This window comes from Molossus molossus, unplaced genomic scaffold (assembly GCF_014108415.1).
Source record: "Molossus molossus isolate mMolMol1 unplaced genomic scaffold, mMolMol1.p scaffold_m16_p_2, whole genome shotgun sequence".
Lineage (NCBI taxonomy): Eukaryota > Metazoa > Chordata > Mammalia > Chiroptera > Molossidae > Molossus > Molossus molossus.
In genome coordinates, this window is record NW_023425355.1 from 3291765 (window position 1) to 3318345 (window position 26581).

General features: G+C 50.3%; 1 protein-coding gene across 1 annotated transcript; it reads right to left on the reverse strand.

Moving 5' to 3' along the window:
- Positions 1-25245, reverse strand: FAM155B (family with sequence similarity 155 member B). Its single transcript, XM_036271330.1, has 3 exons — positions 24356-25245; positions 2326-2497; positions 1-1912 (listed from the first exon to the last, which is right to left on the reverse strand). Exons 1-3 carry the CDS (start codon positions 25208-25210, stop codon positions 1521-1523), a joined length of 1419 nt encoding a protein of 472 aa, XP_036127223.1. The 5' UTR covers positions 25211-25245; the 3' UTR covers positions 1-1520.
- Between the last annotated feature and the right edge of the window lie 1336 nt (positions 25246-26581).

Here is a 26581-nt window from a genome sequence, read left to right on the forward strand (position 1 = left end):
ACCCCTCCCCTTAACTCACTGGCATCACATCCTCGGATGCAGGCTCTTCTGGAACCAAAACCCTTTGGCCTGTCCCAGAACACAGTTCCGGCTCCCTATTGGCTTTTAGATGTCCCAGGCAATGTGGCCTCCCACTCCCAAGAGATCAGCACAAGGCTAATGAACCCCAAAGGGCTCTCGAAGCCCCTTCTCTCGCTCAACCCTCTAACCTTTTTGCCAGTTTCTGGATGTTCTCCAGCAAGGGGCAAGGGTGGCTGGATTAGGGGACCCACTACAGGGTGAGGAGGAGTCTGATTGTTCCACTATTGGGAGAGTAATCCATGGGATCAGGGATGGGACGGGATGAATACTCTTTGGTAGGCTGGGGATGGGGACAGGGTGGGGATGAGGGAGGCTCATCTCTGGAAAGTCCTGGGGCAATGCCACCAGGTTCTCCTTCATGGAGGCCTGGGCTAGGACAAGATGGGGGAGTATGGGGACACAGGCCAGGCCTGACCCACTTGGGCTTAAGTCCCTCCTCCCCATGGAGATCAGAAATGGAAATGTCTTTGGCCCCAAGGCCAAGATCTCCAGGGCAAGAGTGGCCCTTGGGAGTATGTGCACCTTCTGTAAGATATGGCCCTTCAGACAGCAGCAGTCTGACCACGTGCCCTCAGCCTTCTGTTTCGGGGCCCAGCAACCCAGTTCCTGCACTCTTTCCCAGAGGGCTCCTTATACAACACATTTTTAATTTGGGGAGCTGTATTTGAGCCTGCCTCAACACTGATTATCCACTTCCCCAAAGCCTAGTAGCAATAACCCATTTAGCTATCTCTCTCAAGCCCTCTGCTTACAATTCTCCTCTCCCTCGTCCCTATCTCCATCTCTCACCACTCATTCTGCAATTCTGCACCCTGTTCCTACCCCTCATTGCTGAGGGTGGTGGAGCACAGTTTAACTGGGGTCCCGATGCAGCTGTGACTGTGCGCACCTCATCTGCCAGCCTGGCATTTCCCTGTGGTGGCCCCACGTGGGCCAAGGTGCGCTGGAGGAGGGCCACTGCACCATCTGCCGTTGCCTGTAGGGTATGGGCAGAAGGGAATTAAGGATCTTGGCAACAAAAGGAATGGGGAGGGGGGAAAGAGCTTCTCCCCTCTGGGCCCTCCAACATTCCCTGCAGGGCCAAGGCTGGGTGAGCAGCCTCCTTCCCTGGGTCAAGGCTCTCAGCAGGGGTGGGCAATGCCAGCCCCCACTCTCCCCCTTTTTGTTTGCTAAGCCCCATAGGTGGGGGCCTAGGAGGGGGTGCCTGCTGCTCCTGTCTTTTCTCCTGGATGAGTTTTGCAGCTCCCTGGGGCCCTCTGGCCGTTCTGTTGGAGCTGCTTTTGGGGTGGGGGTTGGTTGGGGACTATGTGTAGTCCCCCATTTCCCCCCGCCCCCTCCCCAGTCTTATATCTCCCATGGGAGGAGCCCCCTTCCCCTCCCCCTGGGGGAGGTGGAGCTGATGTTAGTGTGTGGCGGAGGTCTGTCCTCCCTCCCTGCTGTCACTCTTCCCGAGTCAGGCCCTCATCTAGGGCAGGCAGTGCCTCCAGCCCCAGTCCCCCACCACTCTGGTTGCTGGAGAAGGACACCATGGTATGGAGGAGCATGAGAACAAGGACATAGAGCCGGATCCTGCTGGGGCTGAGGCTGAGGCGAGAGCCCCCAGAGACAGGCAGCAGGGAGGGCTTGTGGCTGATGTGGCCTGGGGGGTCATGGCGGGGGTGGTAGTGGCGGTGCTGTTGGTGGTAGTGGTGGAAATAGGAGTGGTGGAATTGCTGGTGGTGGGTTTTGGGGACCTCAGACTCCTTGAACTTCTTCTTCTCCGACTCACAGGAGACCCACTGCACATCACAGCACTTGCTCTCCGGCCGCTTTGGTGAAGTATCCAGCAACCCTGCCAATGGATAAGGAAGGTGTGGTAGGGTGCTCAGGGGGCTGAGGCCTAGGCCCTTCCTAGAGACGAGCTTTTCAAAGCTGGGACTAATTGCTCAAGTAGCCATGCCCAAGACTCCTTTCCCCCTGCCTCTTACCAACTTCCTTTTCCAGACTCTTTTCTCCCAGGGACCCCAGATGGTTTCTCTGGGATGACACCGTAGATGGGCATGTTTTGGGTAGAGAGGGCCACTCTGCTCTTTGTCCCTATTCCACTTACCTTTATCCCAACCCAGGGACCTCACTGCCCGCTCCTCCAGCCACTAACCTTCTTCTAACCTGACTTCCCTGTTGTCCTCCCTGCTACCACAGCCCAGACCTGGGGCCTGTCCTGGGGCCCGGCCTCCTCCCTCCTCCCCAGTGCCCTGCCTTTACCTGTACAGATAAAGCCAGGGAGCCCTCCGTACACCATTTCCTCATTGTCGGGGAGTATAAAGGGGCACCGGGTCTGCACCTCCAGGCAGTACTGCTTGCAGGGCACCCAGCGCTGGCATTCCTGCTGGGTCACGCTGAAGTATTCTGAGCACAGCCAGGCCTTGTAGACAGCCTGTGGGGAAAGGAAAGAGCATCAGCCCAGGCATCAGCCCCTTCCCACCTTAGACAAATGGGATGAGGATGGTATACTTATACTCTGTGTGTGTGTGTGTGTGTGTGCTCACCGACTCAACCCCAGGATGCAGGAGAAGAAGGGTTTGGGTCAAGACCACTACACCCTACCCTAAGATCTCCCATCTCATAGCCAGGACTCCCGAGTCCCCAAGTCTATGATCATCCAAGACTTAGAATTTGTTCATTGGTAAAATCACAAAATCATTCCTATGTCTGAGCTGGAAGGGGTCTTACCAATCATCCCATCCAACCCTACCTACCATTATACAGTTGGCCCAGAGAGGTGTCCTGATGATGCTAACTTTCTAAATTCAAGAAGGAGATAGAATAATCCTTGCTCTATTTCATTAGGGTGTTGTATGGATCAAATAATATGACATGTGAAAATGTTTGTAAACTTAAAAGTGCAATACAAATGTAAGGGATTATTTTTAATAAAAACAGGAATCTTCCTTACGAGGCACCATGTGTACCTTCAGGCTCTACTTAATCCATGCTCAACTCTGATGTGGGGCAGACACCATGTTTCATTTGGAAACTGTGCTTTGCACTTTCACTTCATGGGTATATTTCCTATCCCTTATCTAGCCCATTACTATCAGGTGCTGTGTCCTAGCATAGGAAAGGTTCCCTGCTCTATACTCTTTGGCTATCATAGCCTAGAGTTTCTCAACAGTGAGTGACACTAGTGGCATTTTAGCCTGGACAATTCTTGGTAGTAGGGACTGAAGCAGCATCCCTTGCCTCTACCTAGTAGTTGCCAGTTGCACCCCCCTCCTCCAATTGAGACAACCAAAAAAATGTCTCCAGCCATTGTCAAATGTCTGGGAGGGGGGTGGCAAAATCATCTCCCATTGACAATCACTGATCTACCTCCTTGCTATTGAAAGTGTAGACCTAGGCCAGCAGCAATACTATCACCCACATAGAACCTCATGAGAATTGCAGGAGTCCAGGTCCTGCACTAGACCCAAGTCAGCACCTGCATTTTAACAGGATCCCCAGGCAACTCAAGCTTAGGGTTAGAGCCCTGCCCACACCCAGGGTTCATCACTCAGGGACACCTTCTCATGGTTGCTTCTCATAGTCACAGCAATGGTTCTCAGATTTCAGTGTGCCTCACAACTGCCTGGGACAACAGTAAGCATGAAGCCGGCCCCTGCAATTCAGCTTCAAAAGGACTGAGGTGGGCTCAGGGATCTGCATTTTGACAAGGGTCCAGGTCATTCTGCTGCCGAAGGCCTTTCAACCACACTCTGAACGACGTGGTCAAAGCTTCTCACATAGACTTCAAACGTCTACACTAAAATACAAATAGCTCCACTGTGAACATGAACTCTGGTGATGCAATTTCACGTTGGCCTTTTCCAAAGCCATCAGTGATGGGTGGTAGTGGGTTGTGGTGCAAATCAACCCCATGAAGAACAAAGCATTGCTTGGGGCTTTGATATCTCACCGACATCTGGAATTTAACCTTCTCTAAATCTTTAAATGAAGTTCTCAGTTGTTTTTCACCTGGATGACAGTTTCCTATCTAGCCTTCCCACTTCCACTCTTGCTCTTTCTGATCCACTGTTCACACAGGAGTGAGAGCGATCTCCAAATGAGCTATCATATCATGTTACTCTCTTGCTTCCAACTCTTCAAAGCATTTAGAATAAAACCCAAACTTCTGACCACAGACTTCAAGCCCCAGCAAAACTTGGCCTCCTCTGTCTCTCCAGCCTCATTTTTCTGCCTCTCCCTTCAAGCTCATTATGCTCCACACGCAGAGGTTTTCTTTCCTTTTCTTGAACATGACCTACTTCTTCCCAACTTGGGGCCTTGGCACATACTGTTCTCTTGGCCTGGAATGCTCTTCCCCCTGCTTTTGGCATAGCTATGTCCTTCTCATCTTTCAGGCCTCAGTTCAAATATCACCTCCTCAGAGGGGGTCTCCCTGACCACTCTAACTAGAGGATGCCCCCCCTCATCATTCTTTCTTTTTTCTTAACTGTTCACCACAAGTACAAATTTGGCTGCATCCTTATTTTGTTCTTCTCTGTCAACCTCACTAAAATGTGAAATGCATGAAAACAGACATGGGCTTGTCTTATTGACAATTATGTACTCAGCACAGTATATGTAAAAAATGTCTGTTGATTGAATGAACAGGATGATTTAATGAGGACAGGTTCCTTACTCTCAGAGAAATTCTAGTTTCATGGGGTAGACACATTTAACTTGAATCTCTGTCACATGATCTATACTATAGGAGAGGTTAAACAACTGGCCATTAGGGGAAAACAAATAGAAAAGTTGGGAAAGATTTCAGCGAGGAAAAAATATTTTAATAACTTAAAAAGTATAAAAAAAAAAAGGAAAAGAAAACAAAAAAAGAAAAAAGATCGAAAGAAAGAAAAAAGAACCAAATAAAAGGGAGAAGAAAAAAAGATTTCAGCAAGGGAACAAAAGCTGAGCAAGGACTCACAGTAGGATTTTAGACGGTTGGGTAGAGATGAGACAAAAGGGCATTCCAGGCTGAGGCAACAGCTTCAACAAAGCTATGGATGTGAGTGAACACATGGCGTGCTAAAAGAACAGAGAACGATTTTGTATGAATGGAGTGGAAATGGTACCAATCTCCTGTGGATGGACATTTAAATTATTGCCAAGTTTTCACCGTTATAAACAATGCTTCAGTGAATATCTTTGTATACACATCTCTTGCTTACCTGTGTTACATTTTATTTATAAAAACGAAAAGTGAAATTATTGGAATAAAAAGTATCTACAAAGGAATGAGAGAGGGGTGAGAGGAGGGTGGAAAAAACACGTGAAGGTAAGAGGCAGGGTAAGAGAGAGCTGGAGAGGTCAGAGATGGGGTCGAGGGATAGGAGAGAGTGGCAGTGGGGTAAGGGGGTACATGGGAGAAGGTATGTAAGAAAGAGAATAGGAAAGAGTAGGGAGTTGCAGGATAAGTAATGTTGCTGTTAACAGGGGTAGGAAAAACAGGATTAAGGAGAAAGAGTGGGAATAAGAGATGGAGGGTGTAAGGGAAATACAGAGGTGCATTGAGAGTGAAAGAAAGGTAAGAAAGAGCAGGCAGTAAGGGGTTAAGGGCAAGAGTGGGGCTGTGAAGATGAGGGCCAAGAAAGGAGAAAGAAAGATGAGGGTAAGAGTGACCAGGGGAAGAAAGCAGGAGTAAGAAAGAGAGATATGACAGCAGAAGGAGGGTAGGAGAAAGAAATAAAAGTAAGGCAAGAAAGAAAAGGAAACCCCTAGAGCTATGGGCTCAAGTACCTCAGAGACCCCTGCTATCTTTTGGTCCCCAGAGTGTCAAGATCAGGCTGTGTCTACAGTCTCTGCCACAATCTCTAAAGCTTGGACCCCAGAGTCCACCTCAAACCTCACCCCAAAATCTGTGGAATCACTCCCTCTTCCACCAAAGGAGCTCAGAGACTCCCTAAGGGATTCTCCCTCAGCTCTTCCTGTTCGAAATTTCTGTGCCGAGGTAAGAAGACTCCATTGGGGTTCCAGCCCTCCTCCCTGCCAGTTGCAATTAGCCCAGTGACATGCTGTAGTGGTTGGGCAAGTCCAGGGAGGAACAGAGGAAGGCAGGAGGAGGAGAGGGGTGGCTTGACCGTGGGAGTATAGCCTTTCTCCTTAATTAGACGACCCTCTCTCAAGCCCCACACCCCCAGCCAGAGTCACCATGGCAACAAGTGGGTGAGCAGATTGCCTGAGGAGGACACCAGGCTTGTGGGTGGCAAGACAGGAACAGGCAAGGAGCTGATGAGGGGAATGGAGGAAGAAGAGCAACAAGGGTGGAGAGGTAATCCAATTCCTTGGTCCCACAGAGAGCCAGCTGAGGCTATTGTTGGCCCACCTGCTTCAGGGGTGCCCTGGGATCCTTCTCAGGTGAAAAGTCTGACTCTCAGTGGTACCACCTGGGCAGCAAGCCCACCTTAGTCTCCGCAGCCCTCTTCTCTAGACGGGCCTAAGTAGCTTGCCATGTTTCATCAGTGTTAGGACTATGCCAGATGGGGCCAGCTTGTTTGCACAGGCACAGGGGCCCTGGGCACTCATCCACAAAGACGGGGAAGAGCCAGGGTCAGGAGAGCTGTGGTGCGTGCGAGAGCTGGGGCATGCAGGAAGAGGAAATGTCTTAGAGCCAGACAATCCTCAGTTAAGAGACCCACTGAGCCAAGACTCAGGGCCAGAGGGTTGGAGATATTTTGCTCTAGATTTTTGACTCTGGCTGCATATTAGAATCACTCAGAGAAGTCTTTTAAAAATGCTCCTGCTCGCCCTGGCCGGTTTGGCTCAGTGGTTAGAGTGTCGGCCCGTGGACCGGGGAGTCCGGGGTTCGGTTCCCACTAAGGGCATGTACCTTGGTTGCAGTTTGTCCCTGGCCCCGGTTGGGGTCGTGTGGGTGGCAGCCACTGAATGTGTCTCTCTCACATTGATGTTGCTCTCTCTCTCTTCCTCCCTGTCTCTTTCCCGCTCTATCTGAAGATAAATGCAAAAGTGTCGAGTGAGGATTAAACAAATAAATAAATAAATAAAAATGCTCCTGCTTGATCCACAGCACACTCCAGACCAACTGAGTCAGAATCCTTGTGGGTGGACCCACACATCTGTACTTTCTCAAACACCTCAGGTAATTTCAAGATGCAGACAGCCTTCAGCTTAGCCCTAGTACATCATTTTATAGATGAGGAAACTGAGGCCTAGAAAAGGGGGGAGGGCTTGTCTACAGTCACATAAAAGAGGGGAAGAGGGAGAAACTTGAAGTCTGGTTTCTCAACTCTAGCTCCAGGGTTCTTCCTACTGGGCAATCCCACGAGTGACTGAAGTCCAAACTCAGGGGGCAGGACACAAGGGCGTGGGTAGGGGGAAGAGGTAAGAACCAGGCCTGCTCTGGGCTTCCAGGCTCTTCAAACTCCAGCTGTGGCAGAAAAGGCTTCTTTATCATGCCCTGTCCTCTGAGCTTACCCGGCCTAGACCCTCAAGGTAGCAGCAGAGGATGAGTGGGGTGGGAAGCCATGGCCTGGCAGTGCCCTCCTTTCCCTATAGAACCCCCTTTCCCACTTCAGTCAGGCCACCGCTGAGCTCAGTCAAGTTCTGGCTGTTACAGCCAAGTTGCTATGGGAACTGGGAGGGGAAGGAAGCAGGGAGTAACTAGAGGGAACACCAATTAACCCAAAAAGGAAGCTGGAAAGGCTGTCCCACCCCTCCTCCCAGCTGGGCTGCTAAACCACTCTTGAAATGAGAGCGGGCAAGATGAAGGGGATCCCCACCCCTCCTGGCCTCTGCAGCTGCCAGTTTAGGGAGGAGTGGGAGGACCTGGAGAGCCTCACCTTCCTGCTCACTGTCTTGAAGTCCTGGCCAGCATTCTCATCCCTACGCTCCCCTGCAAAGAAGCGCCTGACTTCTGGACCCCAGGGCACTGTGTGAATGCACACAGGTACATGTGTACACATAGCCCAAAGCCAAGACTCAGGCCAGAGGGTTTAGAAAGAAGAGGCCATCCTGGACTCCTTGGTTTGGGGGCTGGAAAACCCTCCAGGGAGGAGAGTTTCATTTGTTGCCAACCAGGAAGTCAGCAGTTTCCTTCTTGGATTCCAATAGGCTCCCCTCCGGAGGGCCCGGTTCCCCATTCAAATCCTCTCTACAGACCTTCCCTTCACGGCTGCTTGTTTTCTTAATGTACCCCCTGGGACCCTTGGCCAGGAGCTGCAGCTGTAGAGCCTGTGGAGGCTTGGGAATGAAACCCACTGTCCATGGCACAGACGTAGCCACCTCCCCCTCAGATTTTACCCAGAAAAGCCAGGATTAGAAGGGAGGGATTCTGATGACTAATCAGATGCCTCTGCCCTGCATCTGTCGACACACCTAGGATTGTGTACCTGTTCCTGATTCAGGGTTTTCGAATAGTTGGATCAGAACAGGGTAAAGTCAAAGTCAGTCTCTGTGACCCAGGGGAAGGAAATCATGGACATCACTCTGGTGACAGCCATTCACTGGGATTGGCAGAGTCATCCTGGGATTAGAGGCATTATGGGGCAAATCCAGATCCATGACATGGCTTGACTTAAGTAAGTGGCTATAAAAATGAGCAACAGCTTTCCTGCTTCTGACAATGAGCAGTCATGAGTCAAAGTGGCCTGGCCTGGCTTGTAGGAAAGGTGGGGGAGATGGCTCGAGAGGTTGGTGAGAACCTAGAGCAAGTGCAGTTCCAGAGGGCCCTGGTGCCTCCAAGCCCCTGAGGCCACCTGCTCAAAGGCCAAGTGGCTGGGTGGGCCTGGCCAGGGTCAGCCTGGTCAGTGGAGAAGCAGTGTCCCCAATGCAAGGGCAGCTCTTAAGGAACCTAGATGATCCATATCAATGAAGTGAGCAGAGGACAGGTATGTGACCACTCCAGAATGGAAGGGACTGTGAGAGGCATCGCTCCACTTCCTATCTGCTTTTGGGATTTCCACTGCAACATCACCACAAAGCCCTATCCAGCTACTAATTGTGAACCTCTTGTCACAGGGCACTCACTGTCTCCTAGGGCAGCCCATATGTTCAGAAAACTCTAGCAGTTAAAGAAGTTCTTTCTCCTGAGCTGAGATAATGCCTCTGTGGCTTTACTCATGGCTCTTACTAGCTCTTCTGGGACCATACAGAAGAGTCAGCTTCCTGTCCCCCATGCCAGCCCTAGAGGTATTTGTAAACTTCTCTGAATCAGGTCTTCCCATCCATTTGTCCGTGCAATGATCACTTTCTGAACATCTTCTGTGTACCTGGCACTGCTGGGGAGCTACCGATTATAGAGATGAGTTAGACAATAGATTGCCATGTTCAAGGAGCAGGAGAGACAATCATGTGAATCAATCACTATAAGTCACACTAATAAGTAGAGGAAGGCCATGCCCATATTATGATATGTTCTGGATGCTGAGGAAGAGCTGGTCTTCTCTCCTCTAGACAAGGGGGAGCCTTTAACAAGTTTTAAATAATCTCTTTTTAAAAGACTGTTTACCAATAAAAAGCAAAAACAAAACAAAACAACAAAAAAAATGAGATAAAAAATAAAATAAACAAAAGATTGTTTACCACTTCTGTGACTAACTTTTCAGACTATGTAGGGACTGTAGGCATCAAAACTGGTAGAGAGGCCAGTTAGGAGACTATTCTAACAATCTGTGGGTAAGGTGATGGGGACCTCAATGAAGGTAGCAGCAGCAGAATTAAGAAATCAAGAGAAGGGGGTGGATGTGAGAAGAGATGTCAAGGAAATGGAATCAACAGGGTAACTTCTAGATGCAGGGAATGAGGGAGAAAAGGGTGTTTTGGATGACTACCAGGTTTCTGGCTTGAGTGGCAAGATGAATCGTAGCTTCATTCATTAATGAAAGGAAGCCAGGAGGACAAATCGATTTGTGGGTAAAGAAGATTACTTCAGTTTTAGTCATGTTGACTTTGAAGCATATATGGGTCAGCTAGGTAGAAATGTGAAGGAAGTAGTTAGACATAATGGTGTGAGCTCAGAAGAAGAGTCTGGGCTAAACATCAAGGTTTGGGAATCATCAAAAGTTATGGGGTTAATCACTACAAGCATAGTAGAACTATACTCTCCCACACGCTTTTGAAGTTCAGCATGGACAATGTAATGTGAGTTGAGGTGACATGGGTCACTCTTGGGGGAAGCTTAAAGAGCTAGTATATGATTTCCCACATTCTCCTCTCTCTGGTGCTGACTGTGGAAGCAGTGTTGAAATGAATCCTTTACTAGCCTACGTCTTTTGGCGACTGTCATGAGCACATGATCCCTGCTGACCTGTTTTGGGCATGTACTGCGAGCCAGCAATAACTGTTGTGTTAAGCCTCTGATATTTGGCGGTTGTTTTTAACCAGAGCATAAACTGTCTGCCCCTGACTGATATAACAATGGAGACCAAAGAAGTGATGATATTGCCTAGTAAGAGTGAGCACAGAGAGAAACAGCATCGACAGTGGATCGCTGTGAAACACTAACATTTAAGGGGCAGATGGAGGAAGGAAATCTAATGAAGATGGAGGAGTGGTTTAAGAGACTGGAGAAGAAACACAAGAGAGTGACATTCTGTAAGTTAGGGAAGGAGTTTTAAAGAATAGGGGGTGGTCAGCAGATAAGGACGTAGACAGGATCACGTTGGCAGTCTCACCATGGCGAGAGCAATGTCAGTGCAGCAGTGGGAGCAGAAACCATACTGTAGCCAATTTAAAAGGGAGCATGAAAGAAGAAAAACAGAGATGGCTGTGTGTAGACTACTCTTCCAAGAAGCCAAAGATTCCCAGTTTTTCCAACTATTTCATGGGACATGGTTTCCAGTTCTCTCTTCTATCCTGGTTATCCACAGTCAGCTGTGTTCCTATTTTTCTGTGTCCCTTGTAACTGAACACAATCCCCAGATAGAGTCTATCAACACAGACTCAAGCAGAATTATCAACCCTCCTGTCCTAGAAGCCCTTTTTCTGTTAATGCAGCCTAAAACCACATTTGCTCTCTGGGGCCCAGTCTTGTATTCTTCTGGTATTCATTGGAGATGGAGAGAGGAACGCCTCCCTAGAATGTGCGATCAAAGACAGTTTAGATAAAAGTCCCTGCAAGGAGCCCAAGCCTCCTGGTGAGATATCTGAATAAATTAAACATCCTTGAGGTCATAGGGTCCCTGAAGATAGGGATTATACCTTATTTATCTGTGCATTGCCCTCAGGGTTTCACAGGGAGCTGGGTATAAAGAAGAGGTACTTGCTAAATACTTAATCCAAGTACCTGAAAACCAAGCCTCCAGCATTTAGCCCACATTGGAACAAGGTGAAGAGCTCCAAGAAAATGATGGAAGGAATGGGTTGTTTCGTGTGTTTGCATGAATTTTTATAGCTGTGATGGAGACACCAGGGGTGCACTAGCAAAACGTAATAGACAACCACAAAAGAGACAATTATTAACTCTAGGAAAACAAGTTGACAATGGGAAGAAATGTATTCATAGAATTCTACATTACTCAGATGCAAACAATATTTATAATCTTAATAACGTTACATGGACTACTGTTAACACCAGAGACTATGGTACGTCCATATTGGATGTCTGAGGGGAGGGGAAGTATGTGTGTGCATACGATGCTGCTTGTAGAAAGACAGCTAAATCCTTTAATAAAATAAAAAGTCAACAGCCCTGGCCAGTGTGATTCAGTGGTTAGAGTGTCCACCTGCACAATGGAGGGTGGCAGGTTTGATTCCCAGTCAAGGGCACGTACCTGGGTTGCAGGTTCGATCCCTGGCCTGGGCCCGGGCATGTGCCAGAAGTAACCAATCGATGTGTCTCTCACATCGATGTTTCTTTCTCTCTCCCCCTCCCTCCCTCCCTACCTTCCACTCTTTCTAAGAACCAATGAAAAAAATATCCTCAGGTGAGGATTAACAAAAAATTATTTTTAAAAAGTCAATAGATATTTAAAACAGAAAAGAAATTAAAAATAGCAGTATTAGCTGCCATTTTGAGGTGTGGAGGTAAATATCAGAAGAAACAGCTAAGAGATGTGCAAGATTTAACTGAAGAGTGAGGCTCAGGGGCAGAGCAGAGGGCTTTTGCTTTAATTATAAGCACTGAGAGCTATATTTATTATTTAAAAGACAGGTACAAGCTATAAGTATATATATCACATACATATTAGCACATGTATATCCTAACAAGGACATATGGAGGATACATATACACATGTATCTATATGTATGTGTGTACACACACACACACACACAAAACAGAAAAATCAAGAAACAGCAGTACTGGCATACTAACAGAAATGTGGAGATAAATAGCAAAAGAAAAAGCTAAGAGTTTCAAGTGTTTACGCTAAAGAGTGAGTGTATGTGTGTATCTTATACATAATATAAAATTATGAAAATCTATGACTCTGATAAAATAAAAAATATATATAAAGTTCAAAAACAAAACAAAATCCCTAAGGCTTGAACTGACCAACCCCAGCAGACTCAGCTCCAAAGCCCGAAAGCCCCAGGCCCTGCACTGCCCAGTGCTGGATCGCTACTCCATCACCACTGTCTGGGCCACAGGCTTGAGCCAGGTAAGCTTAACAAGAGAATGAACGAGTGGCCCCATAGCCCAAGAGAGGAAGCAATATGAGAAGAGGGGAGCTTTGGGGGCTTCTGTGCCCAACGGCTATATAGGCCACCACAGGATTGGTACCTTTGTGACAGTGAAAACCATCGCTTCCTTTGAGCTGCACACAGACGTGCATGGCATAAAATCCCACTGCCCCTCCCAGGCACGCCTGTCTGCCATGCATTGCTAGTCCTGAGCCGAGTTCCCAGAAGCAATTGCCTGTCTTCTGCAGGGATCATCATGAAACCAGCTTCCTGTCCCTGCCTCACCTCCCTCCTTCCCCAAACGCAGTGCCTTGTTAGACAGATGAGAGGCTGGGAGAACAGAGACCTAATAACAGGACCTGTCAGCTGTGCTTGTCTCTGGGGGTTAGGTAAATCAAGGCACTGGCCCACCTAAGCATGTGTCTGCGCCCTCACACTAGAATCTCTCCAGCTGCCTTCTGGCTCCTGACCTCTGACTCCCACATCAGACACTTCACCCCTCCCCCCCAAATTACCTTTCCTTTTTCCTAAGCAGTCCACCCCAGTATTGTCAATCTCAATTGGGTAGTAAGCAGTCATTTGGATTAACAGATCTAATTAAGGTGAGAATAATAGGTACCATTTATCAAGTGCTTACTATATACTAGACTTTGTTCTAATCAACTGACATTTATTAACTCATTGCATCCTCACAACCTCCCTCTGAGGTGGAGACATTTTTACAGGTGAGGACAGGAAGGACAAGAGAGTTTCAATAAATGTTCCCAAGGCCACACAACCAATAATAACAACAGGGGCTACTATTTCTTGAGCACTTTGATTTCAGACACTGTGATCTTAAGAGATTAGAATGTTGTATGTCATTTAAGCTTTGTAATGACCTCATTTCTTAGTTTTGAGTAAAGAGACAGTGAGGTTTCAAGAGAGATAAAAAAATGTATTCAAGGTGTCAACAACTATTTCATGGAGAAGACCGATTTCAAATTTGAAATCAGTTTTACCTGGACTTCAGTGTCCAAGCTCTTATATGCCACACTGCTCCTCTGACGTTTCCTCTGATTTCACTATCACCATGGAAGTAATTAGCTTGTTACTCAAACAAATCTTTTTGATGGAATTTCTGGTCAAGTTAGGGAGAAATTTCTAGGACTGGATGGGAGAGTACTTTTCTAAAATCAGTATATTCAGCCCATTCCCTGTATGAGTAATGGTTTCTTTGTAAGGGTGTGTGTGTTGGGGGAGAAGATTTGGGTACTAGGGGATACAAATGACCATTTCCTCCATCAAAGCACTGCCTTCCCTCCCTCCTCTAAACACACACACACACACACACACACACACACACACACACTCAGGAGATACAGATGCCGAAAAGAGGCAACTGATGCTTTGTTTCTTCCAAACCCACCATCTTCCTATTCAGAGCCCCAGGCTCACTATTTCTGCTATCATCTTTGGCAACTGGTGAAGGGAGGGCAGCTGTCTCCTTGTGGAAAGGTTTTCTTGCCTTCGGACATGGTTCTCCTGTCCCAGGTCCTATCATTTAGGGGTCTCTGGAACTGCCTTGCCCTGGAAGACTCCAATGCCAGAGTCTGTTTGTTCAGGGAGGGTCTCATGGCAGTTGTACACTCCTTCTCCCCAGCTTGTGCCATAAATGTGCATTATTGAAAATCCTTGGCTCTAGTTAAGATGGAGAGTTAGCCAGAGCTGGGCTCAGATTCTGGGCCTGCCACTAACTAGCTGTGTGGCCTTGGACAAATCACCAATAAATAGGCAGGGATGCAGCCACTAATTTGCTGTGTGACTGTGAGCAAAGTAATTTTCCTCTCTGGACCTCAATTTGGATACAAAAAGATGGTCCTTAGGGTGGTAGCATGTGTGGGAAGAAGACAGGGTCAAACAATTTAAAACTCAAACAGTCAAATCTCAGGTCTACGCTTACCAGTTATGAAACCTCAAGCAACTTCCTTATATTCTCTGATGTACACTTTCCTTATCTACAAAATGGAGATAAAAGCTCCTATCCTTACCTTTCTGTAACGCATGTCTGTAAAGCAGCCAGCATAAGACTTTACCTATAGTATAATTACTTATAGTATAGTACACTGACACAGATTGGGTAACGCCATTGCCTTCTGGCAATCAAATCCCTGGATTTGATCTGGATTCAAATCCCAGCTCCAAGTCTTACTAGCTGAATGACCTTGAGCTAGCTACTTACCCTCTCTGAGCCTGTCTTCTCCTATGTCAGATGGAGATAAATACATATGCACTTCACAAGGCACATGTAAAAATTAAATGAGATAAAGTATATTAAAAGTGGCTGGGATAGTTCCTTTTTTTCCCATTCCCTCCTTTCATTTCTAAGATTCAAATAACAAATTTTAAAGAAAACCTGCTACAATTGTGATCAGAAAAGTTTAAAACCATTAATACATATAAACGAGTACATACAAATCAATAAGAAAAACATGAGAAACGAACAGACAATTCACAAAACAGACAACAGAAATATACTATAATGAAGAAAAACATTTTCAACTCCAAATTAGTGAAGCTTCAAAAGTACAACACTCAATACTGAAAAAAGAGTGGTAAATTAGTCCCACATATTTGGCGAGGGTGTAAACTAGAATAATCCTTCTAGAAAGAAATTTGGTAAGAAAGAAATCTGCATATCAAAAGCCTTCCAAAGGTTAATACTCTGATTCTGTAAGACTAGTCCCAAATGTTCACTCTGCAGAATGAATCTTTATGCTCCCATTTGGATGCGAAACAAAGGAAAAAGGCATTCTGTTTGCAAATGTTTCTGTAGCCTGGAGAGGGGTTCCACAAGTTGTTAACATCAGCGACCTCAGGGTAGTGGGACTGGGAGTGGAGGGACTGGGAGGATTAATAATGTTTTCTTTATAAGCCTCTGTATTGTTAGATTTGGTACAATGAGTATGCATTATTTTGTGATTTAAGAAAGTCAGCAAAGTGGAGAAATAAGGAAAAATAATTGAGATAGTATTTATTTTAAAAAAGGAAACAGGTCTGACAAAGATTTATGAACAAAAATATTCATCACAGCATTATTTATAATAGTAAAAGTTGACAGTAAATATCTAACAACAGAGGACTATACTGTACTATATATAAATTGCACTAGATTCACGTGATGAAATACTTATATTCATTAAGAATGATGTTTAGCCCTGGCCAGTTTGCTCAGTGGTTAGAGTGTTGGCCTGTGGACAAAAGAGTTGCGGGTTCGATTCTGGTCAAGGGCATGTACCTCGGTTGCGGTTCGTCCCTGGCCCTGGTCGGGGTCATGCGGGAGGCAACCAATCGATGTTTCTCTCACATCGATGTCTCCCTCTCTCTCTCTCCCCTACCCCTCTCCCTCCCTTCCACTCTATCTAAAGATAAAGATATCTAATCCTCGGGTGAGGAGTAAATTTAAAAAAATGATGTTTACGGCCTTGGCCAGGTGGCTCAGTTGGATGAAGTGCTGTCCCTGCACCAAAATGTGGTGGGTTTGATTCCTAGCCGGGGCTTGTATGATTCTCTCTCACATTGATATTTCTCTTTCTCCCTCTCCCTTCCTCTCTCTCTTAAAATCAATAAAAACACATCCTCAGGTGAGTATTTTAAAAAAGAATGTTTACAAATATTTAATTACATGGAAATATACTCAGTATAACAATAAAATGTTAAAACGAGCAGGGTAAAAACTATATTCCAACCATATAAAACTATATAGTCACGTCTATTAGGACGCTTATTATAAAAAAGGAAAAATAACAAGTGTTGGTGAGGATGTGGAGACACTGGAACCCTCTTGCATGGCCAGTAAGGAGGTACAATGGTGTAGCCACTGTGGGTAAGTGTGGTGGTTCCCCAAAGAGTTAAATATAGAATTACCATGTGACCCAGCAAGTCCACATCTAGGTATACATCCAAAAGAATTGAAAGCAGGATTCAAACAAATATTTGCACACTAATGTTCATAACAACATCATTCACAATAGACAAAAGGTGGAAGGAAATGAAAACATATGTCCACACAAAAACTTGGTCATGAATGTTCACGGCAGCTTTATTCTTAATTGCCCCAAAGTAGAAACAACCCAAGTGTCCATAGAGATGAATGGATAAACAAAATATGGTATATTCAGACAATGTAACATTATTCAACCATAAAGAGGAAAGTAGTACTGATCCATGCTGTAAAACGGATGCACCTTGAAAACATTACATTAAATGAAATAAGCCAGACACGTAAGAACAAATAGTGTGTGAATCCATTTACAAGAGGTACCTAGAGCAGTCAAATTCAGAAAGATAGAAAGTGAAACAGAGGCTACCAGGAGCTGGGGGAAGTGAGGGAGGGGAGGTCCTGCTTAATGGGTGTGAGTTTCTGTTTAGGAGAACAAAAATGTTCTCGAGATGGTCACTGGTTGTACAACAGTGCACATGAACTTGATGTCATTGACTTTGTACTCTTAAGAGTGGTTAACATGGCCAACTTCATATGTATATTTACCACAATAAAAAGCTCAAAAGATGATAATCTATATCTATGTAGCTATCATATCTGCCACAAAAAGACGTATTAGGAGGAAATACACTATACTATTAAGAGTGTTTCTGTGACCTTTTTACTGTTACACATATTTTCCAAAATTTCTCAGACTATTTTCTTTTTTGTAATTGGAAAAAAAAAGGTATTTTTAAAAGATTCCGAGTCTGTAATAATTCTGAAGGATTAACATGTCTGGAAGTTTTCGTCGAGTTCAATGCTAAGCAGACAGGCTCACCTTTCACAGATCAGCCAGGTAGCCATAGTAGCCACTAAAAAACAAACGAAGAGGGGATAATGGGTACCCCCACCACTACCACATGTCCTTCTCCAGGCAAAACTTGGTGAGTTGCCACTTCCTTCTACCCCTAAGAGAAGCCTAGCCATCCCAGGCCAGGGCTTACTTAAACCCTGCCATGGGAACTAGGTGTCCAAAGCCCAGGCCAGGCCTAAGCAGGCTGTGGGGTGACAAGGTGTCACTCTTTCCCTTTCCAGCTCTCCCACCCAGCAGATGCTGGACGGGGCTGAGGCCTGCACTAGGCCTGCCTAGGGGACCTTCTGTCCTCTAGTCCCAGTTGATCCTTCCAGCACATTGAGGCTGAGAATATAACAGGGACCTTCTCTCCAAGCAAGAGGAGCCCAGCTCCTCCTATCTCATTTGCAGAGCCTGCAGAAAAAAAGGAGGGAGTACATATCCCCCTTCCTCATGCCTTCCTCCATCACTATCCCAAGAGGATGCTGGTGATTGGCACTGGATCTCAAGGACATGAGACTAGGGTATTGAACAAAGAGGATGTTAGTAGGTCCCCACTCTTGCTCTGAGATGCTCCGGGGGGCAGGACGGGTGGTAGGTTGACTATAATCTACCAAAGGGCTGTGTTGGACTTCACCTGCCATCAGTCCAGCTTCTTGCCCCAGTCTTTCAGCAGCCAGCTGGGCACTGACTGCCTCAGACAGTTGGAGATTATTAACATTTTTATACATGGATGTACTGAGCAAAGAACAAAGACCTGGCTGTGTGTCCCACTCTTCCCACCTTTTAGCTATGTGGCCTGGGTAGGTCACGTTTCTTCACTGAGCCTGAGTTTTTTCACTTGCAACATGGGGATAATGATAGTACCTGCCTGCTAGGACTGTCAGAATAAAATGAGTTCGTGGACACCTACAAAGACCCTGGCATCTTCCAGGCACTCTGTGTGTCAAAAGCTTGCTGTTTCATTTTCCCCTTCCCCTTCTTTTCCCCTTTCATCTTTGGTGCCAGCCTGTCCAGCCTTCTGGCCCAGAGACTTGTGGTTTAGATTCCAACTCCTTTCTCCAGAATCCATTCAAGCAGGAGCTTTGGCCTTGGCCATCCACCACTCCATAGTAACTTCTTCCCTTTCCAGGGCCAGCTTCAGCTCATCTTGTGCCCTTGCTCTCTCTTCTAAGGCCCTGCCTGGCTCAAGGTGTCAACAATTCAGGCTTTTCTGAACCCCCTCTTATGCCCATAGAGAAAAGTCTAGTCCAGCGTCCCTGGCCACCTGAACACTCTGGTCCACATAAGCATAGGAACGCGACATGCCCGTTCCCCAAAGATCTCCCAGGTCAGCATCAGAGTATGGTGCTTCTGAAAGCCCATATTTGTCTAGATCCCTACATGGCTTAGTATGCACCTTCTCATGCTTGTGATCTGTTTGGAGATCCCTGACCCACCTTTAATCTCAGCCCTACCCACTGCCTTCTCCTTCCTCACCCCCTACCTCCACTATGTTCAGCAGACTCTTCCAGCCAGACCATGAGATTGGGTGAGGGGCTGCTAGGCTCCCTTCCTCCATTTAACTCCCCCTACCCCCACCTTCAGGAGATACAAGTATATCCTTCTTGGAGGTTCCCGTTGCCATGGTGACTATAGTAGTCAGGAACCAACCTGTGGGAAGGACTGGAAGCAGCCATGAAGAAGACTGCATGTCCGTGTGAGTTTATGTGTCTAAGTATGTGCGCATGTCTACCCTGAGTGGGGAGGAGAGAGGGGAGGGAGGAAAAAAGAGCAGAGAGAAAGGGGGGATAAAGGGGATAGAAAAAGAGGGGACCAGAGGATGAAAGGGGCAGGAGGAGGGATGGGTAAAAGGGAGGTAAAGTGTGAGTGGGGTGTGAGAAATGCGAGGTGTCTAAGGCAAGAGGTGCAGTGCCAGGAGGGCTGGGGGTAATGACTTGAGGTAAAGGCTGGGAGGGGTGTGAGGAAGAGGTGGGAGCTGAAAGGAGTGGAGTGGGGTGGGAAATGGAAAAGGGTGAACTGTTAGAGAGGAGCAGGGCAGGGAGAGGGAAAGGGGAGTGTGGGAAGGGGTACAGATAACTATTGGGAGGAATGGGGGTCAGAGGAATGCAGGTATAGGGGTAAGGACTACAGAGTGAGGTGTAGGCTGTGGTTTGGAAGAGGTCTGGGGTGATCTTTGAGCAGATGACTGGGAAAGCTGTGGGGTCACTGGTATGTCAGTGGGGATGCTGAGTGTGGGCCCGAGTTTAACAGGAATATGAGGGGTCATAGTGGGGTTGGGTCAGGATGGGGTCAGGAGAGATGTGGGCAGCATGAGGCCACTTTCCCAGTCCCCAAGCTTAACCCCCTGTATCCTTGCCCGAGCTATAAACCCTGCCTCTTTGGACAGCGGGCTTCTGTGGGTCTGGAGGCCCCCACTACAGGAGGCTTTGCCACGGTTCCCAGGAGACAGCTTCTACCCCAAACAGGGATCAGGGCACCTTCTCTGCCCACAAGAACCCTGGGTCCAGGAGGCTGACTGTGGGTACTGCTCCCCGTCTGCAAGCTTGGGTGACAACCGGGACCACTGGCTAAGTTGGGGCTACTGCCCTTTTCCCAGCGCCCTGAGCTCCCTGTTCTCAGCACCAGCGTTCGCCCAGGAGTCCTGCTTGGCAGGAAAGCCGTGGCAGGTGGGAGGAGAGAGGAAGGCAGAGAGGCAGAAACAGCTGCCAGCGAGTGGAGGCAGAGCAGGGCCCCAATGGGCATGGGCAGAAGGCGAGGTGCTAGCTCTGGAAGCAGCCCTTCCCTCTGTGTATGGGTGTTAGTTAGGCCTCCTGCCCCAGCCCTTCCCATTCCATGCTGCTGTTCAGGGAGCAGGCTTTGCTCATGGGCCTTAACTCCGGGCTGAAACAGACCCCCGAGGTCACCTGGTCCAACCCTCTCCATAATCTGGAATCAGAATTATCTCCACAGCATTTCCTCCAGGGGTCTGCTCAAATCAGGACAGACATTTCTTGGAACAGTAGCTCACCTCCTCCTAAGGCAGTCTGGTCCCTCTTTGGAAGAGAAAACCTGTTAACTGAGTTGCCAGGCCTAGGTACTGTGTAGACTTCTCATTAATAATGAGGGTTGAGGTTCATTTTACAGATGAGAAAAGTGAGGCTTTGGGGGGGGGGGAGTCCCTAACTCAAGGTCACATCAACAATAAATGAAAGACCTGGATTTGAACCCAGGACTTTCTAAGTACAAAGTCCCCCTCGGGCTAAGCAAGACATGTGTCTTCTTTTGCATGACAACGCTTCAGAGTTCTGAAAACAGAGACTACAGCCTTCTGCATGTCCCCTTCTCCTGGTGAGGCAGCTCCTTCAACTCTGGCCAGGAAAACTGGTGTTCCAGCCTCCTCCTGGCCTGCTCAGTGTGAGACCCTGAACCCCACACATGGGCCAGTTCCAAATAGAGCAGAACTATCACATCCTTCCTTGGCACTAACCTTTACTGCTGTGGCCCAATGGCTGGTAAGAGAGCCAAGAACTATCCTTCTCTTAGGCTTCTCGACCCTCTTGGATCAAAGCTATGAGAGAAGAGGCCAGGAATGTGTTCCCATCTCCACTACTCCCCTCAATCGGAATACCCTAAATTAGAGGAGTGAAAGGTGGAAGTGGGGGAAGAAGCAATCAGAACCAGGCAGGGGCAGGGCAGGGCTGGGAGGGTGGAGAACTGTGAGGAGTGAGGTGGCTGTCCAGTAACCCTAGGCAGGGCCAAGAGGGCCAAAGGGAGGGAGAAGTGACTGTTTTGGGGGTGTGCACAGGGAGATTAGGGAGGGGTAGAGCATGGCCCTGGGTTGGGAGAAGCCAGGGTGGAGATGGGCATAGCCTGCCTAACTTAACATCCCCCTGCTGTGTGAAAGGAAGTCAGTCGCACATTAAGGAAATGTTGCAGCTGGTACTAAATCGGGAGGTGTCACAGGCAGCATTGAGGACAGGTATCATTCGTGTGGCCCAAAACAGGGCCAGACATTGCGAAGGGAGAGAACAGGGTTTCTGGGGCTTCCCAGGAAAGATCCAACCAAGACACTCAGGTCGGGGTCCCAAGGATGGGGATCACCTGGCCCTGAAGCAGGCCCAGGCTTGGTGTCCGGAAGTAGAGGAAGCCCCCGGCATCCTGGCCTGGGGCTGTGGGATCTCTCCACCCAGGAGAAGCTTTGATGATGGTCATCAACTCCAAGGGATCCCATTTGGGGTAGGAGCTGAACAGGCAGGCTTGGAATCTGGGGGCAGGGGCAGGGATCCGCAGAGAAGTCCGAGGATACAAATGGGGTGATGGGGTGAAGAGGGGGGCTGCAGAAGAGAAGACAGCAGGGATTTCTTTTACCCATAGTGCCCATAATACAGCTGGAATCAAGAGCCCTTCAAGGTCTCGGCCTCAGTTGAGGGAGAGAGCAATGGAGAGGGGTGAGAAAGACAAGAAGACAGCTAGAGAGCTGGCACTACCCTCCTCCTAGCCCAGCAGGAGAGCAGGCGAAGTTTGGGGTTCATTTGAGAGGGAGAGCAACAGTGACAAGGAGACAAAGGAGAGGAAGGAGGGCCCTGGCCACTGGAAACTTGAAGGGAGACACTGGAAAACACATGGACTTAGCACCAGAACCTGCAGGTTGGAGGCCTGGCATTCCCGCTCATTAGCTGAGTGACCTTAGGGCAAACTGCTTGACCTCCCTGCACCTCAGTTTCCTCATCTGTAAAATGGGAATAATGGTGCTGGTATTACCAGTCTCCTTGGGCAGCTGTGATCTCACAATATATGGGAGAGAGGTTAAAACCCTAGCCGTTAGGTCAATGTAAGGTGTTATATTATTATTTCAAACTACCATCAGCTACCTCTTCCCACTGGATGCTCACGCACAAGACAGGATGTGGGCAGAACAAGGATTATTAACCCTGTTTTACAACTGAGCAAATGAAAGCTTAGAGAAGTCAAGTGACATGCCCAAGGTCACACTATCAACAAGTGGTAGAGGCTGATAAGGCCTAAATCCTGGAGATCAGTGGTCTTTCTCCTATACCAAATGCTGGGTAAAAATAATCAACATGAGTATTATTTACTGTGGGATCAGACACAGCTTGAAGGCAACTACCCCATGAGGAAAACCCATGGGAAAGTTGTGGTGTGGTCTCCCATTCATCCTGGTGATTGAAGAAAAGGAAAGTTGGGGCCGCAGGGTTGAATTGAGGGCCACAAAAGACACAATTTTTATTCCTTCTGCTAGAGGACCACGTCCGTCTGTTCCCATTGAGTGTGTGTGTCTGTGGCTGATACTGAGGCTGTGTGTCTCTATCTCTATATGACACAATGTGTCCTTCTTCGTGTGGTAGGACTTTGCCTTTGTGTCTAACATCATGGGGAAATGTATGTGTGTGACAGAGTGTCTGCTTCTATGGCACTGTTTTGTGTGACAACCTCTCTGTATCTCTGTGTGACTTTGCCAGGGTAGTAGTGGTGGTGTTATATGACAGAGTGTACGTGTGTATGTGTGTGTGAGTGTCTATCTGTCTGTACACCTTTAAGAAACGGAATATCTCATTCGGTAGTGTGAGTGAGGCAGTGAGTCAGCTGAGGCTGAGGGAGGCGGGAGGGAGACAGCTAGATTACGAGAACAGGAAAAAGGAGAAGGAGAAAGTGAAGTCAGGAGCAAGGAGCTACCCCTTTCCTCCCTAACCGCTTAAGGAGCCCACTAAGAGCATGGAACCCTGCAGAAGCCCACAGGATCACACTGAATGGAAAGGGGCACTTTCTGCCCCTCCCCAAAGCCTTGGTGGGAGACAAGCTAGACTAGGAGGCAACCATCTCCCTCTCCAGCTCTCAGCCGCGCCCCCCCCCCTTGAGGATGGGTGAGGCCACCACCCCACTCTGTCTCCTTGTCACTTGACCCTTTGACCTTGCTGTTCTCTTTCCTCCCAAAGGCAGGCCACCAGGCCAGGCTGAGCCAACAGGACAGTAGCACCACGTCCCAAATACACCTATTGCCCAGAAGGATCCTGCTGAGGGTCAAGAAGTTTCTCAACTCAGCTCTGTCCTAGGCAGGCCCAGTCTGCAGTGGCCTCTCCTCTCCTCTGGATTCTGGTTCCCAGCAGCCAGAAAGTCAGTTGTCCTGCCACTGCCACCCCAGGGCGCCGGGAAGGCACTGGGACTCTGGTAATGCACCAACCTTCAGTGGCCCTCCCACAAGTCGCTGTGCTCTGTTCCCAGCTCCTTCTTTGTCAGGGAAGAGGAAGAAGTTGGCAAGGAGCTTCTCGTTGGGATAAGACAGGCACCCCTGAGTTCCACCTGCCTAGGTTCTGAGAGGCCACCTCAGGTCATATAAGGTCAACAGTGTGGTGTGCCCCATCAGCAGGGGTGCCCCTCCTCTAGCCCATTCGCAGGGGCCAAAGGGTGAGGGCTAACTAGGATGCCAAATGTTCTTCCTTCCACCTCTGCCTTCCCCCTGCACCAGCCAGTTCCAAGACTTTCAATTCCAGCCCATGAAAGAAAGAGAGCACCGCGGGCTGAAGATGGAGGGCTGGGGGAGCCAGATCCCTCTTTTCACCCCTTTGCCAGCTGAAGGCCCGGTGACCCCTCCCTTCTCGGGCGGGGCGGCGCGCCAGGAGGCCCCAGTCAGACCGTGCCCAAGCCCAGAATTAATAGAAGTTGGACAGGTGGTGACCTGACCTGAATCCCTGAGGCCCCTTCTCCCGGGCGGGTTCCAAAGCAGCACTCATAGTGCAGCACCGAGAACGTTAGGGGTGATGGGAGGAGGTGTGGTGGGCAGAGGGGGCACCTCCCTTTATTCCTCCCCAGCCCACCGCCACCGCTCCCGCCGCATGGCCGCGGACGCCAGTCCCTACCTTACAGCCTTTCGTGCAGGACCGGATTGAGTACTCTTCTGCCTGCAAGTATTTATGCAGCACGAGGTCGAACTCGTCATATTTTTCCTGAGCATGTCGGTCGAGCCGCTGGTACGCCTCGATACAGTTGCTACACACCTCCCAGGCCCCGGAGCCCGGGCTGGCCACCACGGCCAGCAGGTCCCCCAGCAGGGTGTCCAGGCTGCAGTCCAGGCTGTCGGGGCGGTCCATGCCCAGCAGCAAGTCCCAGACCGTGTAGGTGTCGCAAAAGGAGAGAGTGAAGTTCCGAAAGTGGCCTTTGAGCAAGTTTTTTTTGGCGGCGGGGAACTTGGCCGGGGCACGGGAAGGGGAGTCAGGGGGCCGCAGAGGCGGGGCTGGGGTAGTCGGTTCGAAAAGTCTCTGCAGAGATTGCAATTTGGTGCAAGCTGCGGCCAGCCCCGTGGGCTCTGGGACGCCGCCGCAGTCCGGCCCGGGACCGGCGGCGGGGGCGGCTTTGGTCAGGTTGCTGTATCGGGGGCCGCAAGTGCCCGGGGGCGCGCTGGGCTCACCGGGCGGCGGCAGTGGCAGCACCGCACGAGGAGGCACCGGCTGCCGCTCACGGTCGGTCCCCCAGGGCGGCCGCATGGCGCTGCTCAGCTCCCTGGCCCGGGGCCGGGCCCCCGCGCACAGCCACAGATGGTCAGCGAGCAGCACGGTGAAGAAGAGCAGGGACGCCAGGGACAGTCGCCATCGCTGCGCCCGCTCGGAGTCGGCGCAAGGTTTGTCGCTCGGCCTGGGAGCCCAGCAGCAGCAGCAGCAGCAGATAGTCAGCGCGGCGGCGTCTTTCCCGGGCCACATCCAAGCGCCCCTGAACATATTTCAGGGGGGTCCGGGCTGGAGAAAGCAGGCAGGCGCGAGGCCGGACGGCCGTCTCGGGCGAGCGAGCGGGCTGCCCGCCGCTCCGCGCTCCGCGGCGCCGTCCAGGCTCTACCTCGGGGGCTGCATGGTGAGGCAGGCCGGCCGGCCCGGGGCTCCGCTCAGGCCGGAGTCGCGGGGCGCTCTCGTGCCGTCCCCGCGCCCCTCCCGCGCTCCCTCGCTGGCAGCCCGGGCGCGGCCGCCGGCCCGCTAGGCGCTGCCCGGCGTCCCGGCGGGGGGCGGTGCGGGGCACTGGGGCGGTGGCGGCTGCGGCGGCCGCGCCGCGCTCCTCATAGTGTCGGGCCCCTCAGCTGCCCTCTTCTCCGCGACACTCCACTGGGCGCCGGCGGCCGCCCTGCTCGCACTCCGTGCCGGCCGTCTCGGCTCGGCGCAGCTCTGCGCCCCTGTGCGCCGCCGTGCGGGCCCGGCCGCTCCGCTCCGCTCGCTCGCCCCGCGCCCGCCCGTCCGCCCGCCCGTCCGCCCGCCGCCCGCTCCGCTGCGCGCCGCTCCCTGCCTCGCTCGCGCCCTCCTAGGCCCGCCGGCCGGCCCGCTGCCTGGCCCTTCGGGCTTCGCTCGCGCTCTGGCCGTTCGCCGGGGCCGGTCCCGGGCCGGCTCCGCTCCGGCTCGGCGCCTGCTGCTCCCGGAGTTCCGGCTCGGGCGGGCCACCTGGCTCCCGGCGGCGCCACAGGCGCCGGACGCGGGCGCCGAAGGCGGGCGCCGGGCTTCGCTCAGTGCGCTTCTCGCTTCCGCCTCCCGTTCGCACCGCTGTGGCGGCAGCCGAGCGTCACGGCCCCGTGCTTCCCGCTGGCCATGCCCCCTCAGTCTGTCGCCATCTTCCGCTGTGCGGAGAACACCTTGAGAGCCCGTGTGCGAGTGTGTTTGGTGGGGAGCGGGGCGGAGAAAGAGGCACGAAGAGGAGGAGGGAGCGGGACTGGGGCCCCGACTGCGCCTGCGCCTCAGGACTCCCCCCCCCACCCCCCACCCCAGCCCTCGCCGGCCGCAGCCTGTGCTGTTTGGGGATGTTTCCAGTCCACCCCCAACTCCATTCACTTCGGCGCCTCCGTTCATCCGCCCGCTCCCCGCGTGCGCACGCCACACGCTGAATCCCAGGCCCTGGCGCTCCCCCTCCCCCGGCAGCCCAGGCGCCCGCCTCCCTCCCTGGAGCGCCCGCTCACTGCCCCCCGAGGGCTCGGGGGCTTTCTGAGGGTGATTCTTGGAAGCAGGAGGCATCTCCGTAGCGTCTGGATGCCTCCTCGGGTCGCCTCCCCCGTCCCCGTGACTAGGCGACGCTGGAGCCGGCTGCGGATCGGATCGGACCAGTCCCCTGTTCCT

Bases quoted from the DNA above. Each gene is read 5' to 3' on its own strand.
- FAM155B (XM_036271330.1), bottom strand. From the start codon at position 25,210: ATGTTCAGGGGCGCTTGGATGTGGCCCGGGAAAGACGCCGCCGCGCTG. The intron at 2,498-24,355 runs GTAGGGACTGGC...CTTTCCCCACAG, and splicing joins CCTGCACGAAAGGCTGTAAG to GCTGTCTACAAGGCCTGGCT. The intron at 1,913-2,325 runs GTAAAGGCAGGG...ATCCATTGGCAG, and splicing joins CCCTGGCTTTATCTGTACAG to GGTTGCTGGATACTTCACCA.